The sequence below is a fragment of the Theropithecus gelada genome, chromosome 19, assembly GCF_003255815.1.
Source record: "Theropithecus gelada isolate Dixy chromosome 19, Tgel_1.0, whole genome shotgun sequence".
Lineage (NCBI taxonomy): Eukaryota > Metazoa > Chordata > Mammalia > Primates > Cercopithecidae > Theropithecus > Theropithecus gelada.
The window spans coordinates 46,979,456-46,986,514 of NC_037687.1; the positions used below are offsets into that span (position 1 = coordinate 46,979,456).

The window sequence follows — 7,059 nt, forward strand, 5'->3', positions numbered from 1 at the left end:
AAATGGACGTCTAATGTGACCAAGAAGAGAACGGATAGGGCGGACGTTTCTGCCCTGGCGGGGATTTGAACGGGAATCGACTAGTTGCCAAGAACGACCGGTGTGGAAGTAACCTTAGCTCTGATTGGTCGAGGGCCGAGCTGAGCCAATGGCCGACGTGGTTGCTGCAAAGTCCATTGCGAAGAGAAAGCTTGAGGGGCTGGGCCTGCGGCGGGCTTTAGGGAGTGGTCCCGGGCTGTGGAGAGATCTGCTGATGAGTCCAGCCCCGGGCCCGGTCTCCTGGAGCTGCAAGGATGCTTCTGGGGTTTCGCAGAGGCCGCAGGAGCCAGTTCGTAAGTAGATGCTCGCCTGCCGCACGCGGAGCTCTATGGGGCCAGGGATTAGGGGTAAAGGGTTGCGGCGGGTTGGGGTTTGGCCTGAGATCCAGTCAAGGCGGCGGCACAAGAGAAAATAGTTTTCAGTTTAAGAAGCCTTGATTTGGCCGGGCGCGGTGGCTCAAGCCTGTAATCCCAGCACTTTGGGAGGCCGAGACGGGCGGATCACGAGGTCAGCAGATCGAGACCATCCTGGCTAACACGGTGAAACCCCGTCTCTACTAAAAAATACAAAAAAAAAAAAAAAAAAAAACTAGCCAGGCGAAGTGGCGGGCGCCTGTAGTCCCAGCTACTCGGGAGGCTGAGACAGGAGAATGGCTAAACCCGGGAGGCGGAGCTTGCAGTAAGCTGAGATCCGGCCACTGCACTCCAGCCTGGCTGACAGAGCGAGACTCCGTCTCAAAAAAAAAAAAAAAAAGAAGCCTTGATTTTTCGTGTTCTAAACTTTTTTTTTTTTTTCTTTTAAGAAACAGGGTCTCGCTCTGTCGCCCAGGCTGGAGTGCAGTTTTGCGATCATAGCTCACTGCATCCTCGAACTCCTGGGCTTAAGCGATCTTCCCACCTCAGCCTCCCGAGTAGCTGAGACTATAGGGGCGCGCCACCACTCCTGGCTAATTGTTCAATATTTTTGTGGAGACAGGGATCTTGCTATGTTCCCAGGCTGGTCTTGAACTCCTCAACCTCCCAAAGAGTTGGTATCACAGGCGTGAGCCACTATGCCCGGCTTTAACAATCTTCTGCCCCAGGGTCGGCCACAGTTGGACAGGAGCACCCTGCCTCACCTGTTGCATTCGTCCCCGTGCCCTGAGTTAACTCCTGGCCGACGTGCACCTGCTGCACTGCTGGATATAGTGATCCTTCATTCTTCCCTCCGCCACCCACCATGTACATCCTATCAGCAAGTCCCATCCGATCTACCCACGACATACATCTGCCAGCTGTTCCCATCTCCACCCACACCCCGGCCTCCAGCATCTACCCGGACTGCTGCGGCAGATCCCCACTGGTTTCTCTGTTTCCACTCTCGCCCTTCCCCTAGGTCAATTCTCCACATAGCAGCCAAGGGGATTCTTGTATTTATTTATTATTTAATTTAGTTTTAGAGACAGGGTCTTGTCCTGATGCCCAGGCTGGAGTGCAGTGGCATGATCTTAGCTCACTGTGGCTTCAACCTCCTGGTCTCAAGTGGTCCTCCTGCCTCAGCTTCCTGAGTAGCTGGGACTACAGGTGTGTACCACCACACCTAGCTGCTTTTTATTTATTTTATTTTTTGCTTCACGCGTTGCCAAGTCTCAATGCCTGGCTAATTTAAAAAATTATTTTGTAGAGGCCAGGCGAGGTGGCTTTTGCCTGGAATCCAGCACTTTGGAAGGCTGAGGCGGGCGGATCATTTGAGGTCAGGAGTTCAAGATCACCCTGGCCAACATGGTGAAACCCCGTCTCTACTAAAACTACAAAAATTAGCGGGCGTGGTGGTGGGCGCCTCTAATCCCAGCTACTCGGGAGGTTGAGGTGGGAGAATCGCTTAAACCCAAGAGGCAGAGGTTGCAGTGAGCCAAAATTGTGCCACTGCACTCCAGCCGGGGCAACAAAGTGAGACTCTGTCTCAAAAAAACATAAAAAATATATATATTTTTTGTAGAGATGGAATCTGGCTATGCTGCTCAGGCTGGTCTTAAACCTTGGCTCAAGCAATCCTCTCACCTTTGCCTCCAGAGGGTTGAGATTACAGGCGTGAGCCACTGCACCTGGCCTGAGGTTTTATTTAAAGCCCCAAACATTAATGAGTTCCTGCTGTGTGCTGATACCCACAACTGATTGACAGCTTATGGCCACACGGTCTGTAGGACAGACAAGCCCCTAAATAATTCTGTACACAATGGTAAAACAAGAACTGCTGTTGACGTGTGTATCAGAAGGGCAGCAACGTCAGCCTGGAGAGTTGACCTGGGCTTGGCAGGGAGTAAGAAAAGAATTCTGGGTGCAGAAGACAGCAAATGCGAAGGCTTTTGCGGCCATCACGAAGGCTGCTGCCATCATGCTGTGTGGCCGGGGCTGCACACTGCAAGGAGCCGGTGGAAGCTCCGCCCCTTGTGAGTTGGGACGGGAGCCGCAAACCGCTGCTGCAGACCCAGGCCTCTTGCTCTACGGAGCAGGCAGGAGCCCCACCCTCCTGGGCAGGGCTACAGCCACCCAAACTGCAGCTGTGGATCCGAGGCTCTCTGTGCTCTTGCGGGAGCCGGGAACAGGCAGAATCTGCCCTACTAGGTGCAGCTGCAGCCGCTCAGGCAGGAGCCGGGGACAAGCGCGAGCCCTGCCCCTTCCAAGTTGGCGGGGTGGGAGCTCCCAGGGTGTGGCTGCGGCTGCACTCCCAGGCACAGGACTAGGGCATCTCTGCAGCCTGCACCATAGGGCACCCCAGGAAAGACAACCGCCCTCACTCCCCATCCCTGCAGCCTGAGGGGTGTCTGCTCCCACTGCCTGACGTCTCTCCAGTCCCGGCAACACGCAACCGCGCTAATCTTGGAGGGCGGTTGGAGCCAAGCCCTGGGACCATGAATGGCAGCAGGAGGAAAGGGGCGGGGTCCCCAGTAAGGCCCCACCCTCAGGCCAGGGAGGGCTTGAAGGCTGGGGGCTGGGCCGCCAGTCCCTCTGACCAAAGTGGAAACTCGCAGAGCCTCTTCTGGGCCTGCCCATGGTCCAATCAGCACGCACTTCCTCCCCTCTGAGGTCCATAAAGACCCTGGGCTCAGCCAGAGTGGTGCAGGGAATGGCCAGAGGACGAGGAGGGTGGAGAGACGAGGGTCCAGGATGACCAGCTGCAGAGAGGAGTACCCTCTCTGCTGATAGCTGGAGACGATGGGGTGGCTGGCTGCGGAGAGGAGTACCTTCTCCGCTGAGAGCTACAGAGACCACCTGCCAGCAGAGAGGAGCTACTCTCTGCTGAGAGCTTCAGAGACCTGCAGAGACATTGGAATGACTTGCCTGTGGAGAAGAGCCACCCTTTCCAGGGCCTCCTCTCTGCTGAGAGCTGAACACTTGAGCTCATGAGACAACCTGCCTCCAGAGAGGAGCTACCTACTCCTCTGAGCTCTTCTAACACGAAATAAAACTCTTCTTCACCCTTCACTTGTCTGAGTACCTCATTCTTCCTGGACGCAGGACAAGAACTCAGGCAAAGGCACTGTGGCCACAGAGGTTCCAACCAGGAAAATCTACAGGCCAAAAATCCCATAACAGTTAGTAGGAACCAACCTATATCAGCTGATATGCCATGCTGGACATTTGCCTGCCATCGAGAGAGTGGTGCTGCCCGTGAGGGTTTTTACGCCCGGTAGAGACAGGATGGATGAGGAGACCATAGTTAGGAAATGATTGTGATAGTATGAGACATGTTTTAGTGTGCAATGGGGGATTCACTCTTTCAAAAAAAAAATTAGCTAGGCATAGTGGCACATGCCTGTAGTCCCAGCTACTTGGGAGGCTGAGGCATGAGAATAGCTTGAACCTGGGAGGTGGAGGTTGCAGTGAGCCGAGATGATGCCACTGCACTCCAGCCTGGGCAACAGACGAGACTCTGTCTACAAAACAAGCAAACAAACAAAAATCCTTTCTTGTCGTGCAGCAGATAATGGAAGGGGGCGGGGAGGAAACATGGAAACTGTGGAATCACTTGACAGATGCAGGGTGGCAGGTGCCACTCAGAGAGGTAAACAGAGTGGGGATACTGGGTAGAGACTGCTTGGAGCTTCTGCTCCGGTGGGTGGCTGTGCAAGTTGGGAGTGGGGGCTGTAGGAGATGACTGGAAGGTCTGCCCATCCCTCCTGAAAGAGGCCCCCACGCTGTGCCACCCTTCCCAGCCTTGTGTCTCATGCTGACCACTACCTAACATTCCTGGGGCCACTGTCAGTGGGTGCTCCTCACTAGGCCCCAGTATCTCCTCCATCTGCTCTGAAAGCCCTTCCCATGGGAATTGCCCCCATCATCGGGGACAAGGAATTACAAAGGAGCATGAGGACTCTTGTCAGAATGACAGATATATTTATTGTCTTTTTTTCTTTTTCAGAAGTTGCCCTATTAATTATCTTTTTAAAATAAATATTTGTAGAGGCAGGGCCTCACTCACAACAGCCTCACTGTTGCTCAGGCTGCAGTGCAGTGACACGATCCTAGCTCACTGCAGCCTTGACCTCTTGGGCTCAAGTGATCCTGGAGTCTTAGCCTCTTGAGCACCTGGGATTGCAGGCATGCACCAGCATGCTCAGATAATTATTTTCTTTTAATTTTTGCTATGGATAAGGTTTTGCTATGTTGCCCAGGCTGATCTTGAACTCCTGGGCACAAGCAATCCTCCTGCCTCAGCCTCCCAGGATCAGTTTAGCCTAGGAGTTCAAGACCAACTTGGGCAACATAGTGAGACCCCCATCTCTGCAGAAAATTTAAAAAATTAGCCAGTCAGGCTGGGTCCCCAGCCCCACCCTCGCAGATGCCTCTGCATTCCAGCAAAGCAGAGAACCGTGCGTATGATTTCCAGAGCACTGCAACCAATGTCTTGCTTCTTTCCTTTGTTCATGCTATTCCCTCTTCCTAGAATGCTGTTCCATCACATTTCCAAATGTGGGACCAATGGGCATCTTTGAAAGCCCAGTCTAAATGCCTGCGTGATTTTCTCGAAGGAAGCATTTGAAGTTCCCAGGCTGGCCCCAGACCTGGAAGAATCTTCCCTTCCTGCCCACCCCAGCATTTTGTGCTAATTACTGGCTTCAAACAGAAGACAATAGTGTTTTTATCCCACATCTCATTGAGGAGTTTTTTGTTTTTGTTTTGTTTTTTTCATTTTTAGTGAGAGAGCCTTTCTCTCGGCTCATTCCATAATTCTATGTTCTGTAATAACTATTTGGGTGTTTTTCCTCTCTACTCACCACCTTGGGGATGAAGATAAGGTTTCTTCATTGCTGTCATGGTGTTCTGCCTCTAGTAGGTGTCAGTGAATGGCTCGTGCCAAGAAAATGATTGGACTAGACCCAGAAACGTCTCAGAGACTGCCAGTTACGGTTACCTAAAGCGGGTTCTCTGACTTTCACTGTGTATAGGAGCTAGTTTTCATTATTCTCATCTTGGAGATAAGCTACCTAAAAGCTTATATTAAGCCCCTATGAGGTGGGAGGCAATGCGCTCAATGCTAGAGTTCCAGGATTGATAAAGATAAGAGAGCCAGCCAGGTACAGAGCTCGCGCCTGTAATCCCAACACTTTGGGAGGCTGAGGTGGGACGATCACTTGGAGCCAGAAGTTTGAGACCAGCCTGGGCAATGTAGTGAGATCCTGTCTCTACAAAAATACAAAAATTACCTAGGCATGGTGGTGAACATCTGTAGTCCCATCTACTCGTGTGGCTGGAGTGGGAGGATTGCTTGAGCCAGGAGTTTGAGGCTGCGGTGAGCCATGATCGTACCACTGCATTCCACTCTGGGCAACAGAGCAAGCCCCCATCTCAAAAACAAAACAAAGCAAAAAAAAGATAAGGAAGTCACTTGCTTCTCAGGAAGTCACCCTGCTCTGCAGGGGGAGCCACATGAGACATCACTGGGGGGAGTGCTGTGGGACACGTGGAAGGGCTAGAGGGTGACTCTTGGGGACAGCCAGGGAAGCTCTGAGGAGGGAAGGACAAGAGGGTCCCACAATGAGCACCTGTCCTGATGCTCCTCAGCTGTGTGCACTTGTCTGGCCTAATGGGGACTGGGGATGGCAGGGGCAGAGTGGGCTTCTGATGGGTTTGGATCCATGGGTGGCCAGTGCAGGTGTCCCCTTGCAGGCCCAGGGGGAGTGGTGACAAGACTCAAGTGATCCAGTGACCCAACCCAGTGACTTCTGTTGGATTTCATTTGTGCAGAAACACATCATCCATGGCCTTTTACCTGCAGCCAGCATTGCTCCGAAGGCAGCAGTGCCACGTACACCTCCTCCCCGCAGCCCCAACCCATCTCCAGAGAGACCAAGGTGAGTATCAAATGAGCAGGCACTGAGGTCACCTCTGTGCTCAGCCCCCAAGTACTGGATCCTGGAACTGCTCAAACTGCCCAGAAAAGTACAAGTAGAGTAGTTAGAATCACGTCCTTCAAAATGTTTACCACAATTCCTAATGATGCATTTAATATGGTGTCTTTGAGGATAATGGACTGACTTGAAGTCTGTCCCTTTCAGGTGCATGAACTTCTCACATTTCGTGATTGAAGGCGATGAGTATTTTTTAAAAAATATAAAGCATTAAAGCCCAAGTGTTCAGGTTAACAGGGAATTTTGAATTATACGCAAAATTTTCTTTTCTTTTCTTTTCTTTTTTTTTCCCCTTCAAGATGGAGTCTTTCTCTGTTGCCCAGGCTGGAGTGCAGTGGTGGATTTTTGGCTCACTGCAACCTCCACCTCCCAGGTTCAAGCAATCCTCCTGCCTCAGCCTCCAGAGTAGCTGGGATTACAGGCACATGCCACCACGCCCAGCTAATTTTTGTATTTTTAGTAGAGATGGGGCTTCACCATGTTGGCCAGACTGGTCTCAAACTCCTGACCTCTTAATCTGCCTACCTTGGCCTCTGAAAGTGCTGGGATTACAGGCATCAACCACCATGCCCGGCCAATTTTCTTTTTTTTTTTTAAATTAATTAATTAATTAATTTTTTCTTTTTTTT

At 51.7% G+C, this 7,059-nt stretch overlaps 1 protein-coding gene across 1 annotated transcript in view; it reads left to right on the forward strand.

The window, feature by feature from the left end:
• Positions 1-137: 137 nt before the first annotated feature.
• CEP89 (centrosomal protein 89) overlaps positions 138-7,059 on the forward strand; it is a 95,330-nt gene continuing 88,408 nt past the window's right edge. Inside the window, exons 1-2 of the mRNA XM_025369167.1 lie at positions 138-332; positions 6,267-6,373. Of these exons, the coding sequence (XP_025224952.1) occupies positions 294-332; positions 6,267-6,373 (146 nt within the window). The 5' untranslated portion in view covers positions 138-293. The remainder of the gene's footprint in view (positions 333-6,266; positions 6,374-7,059) is intronic.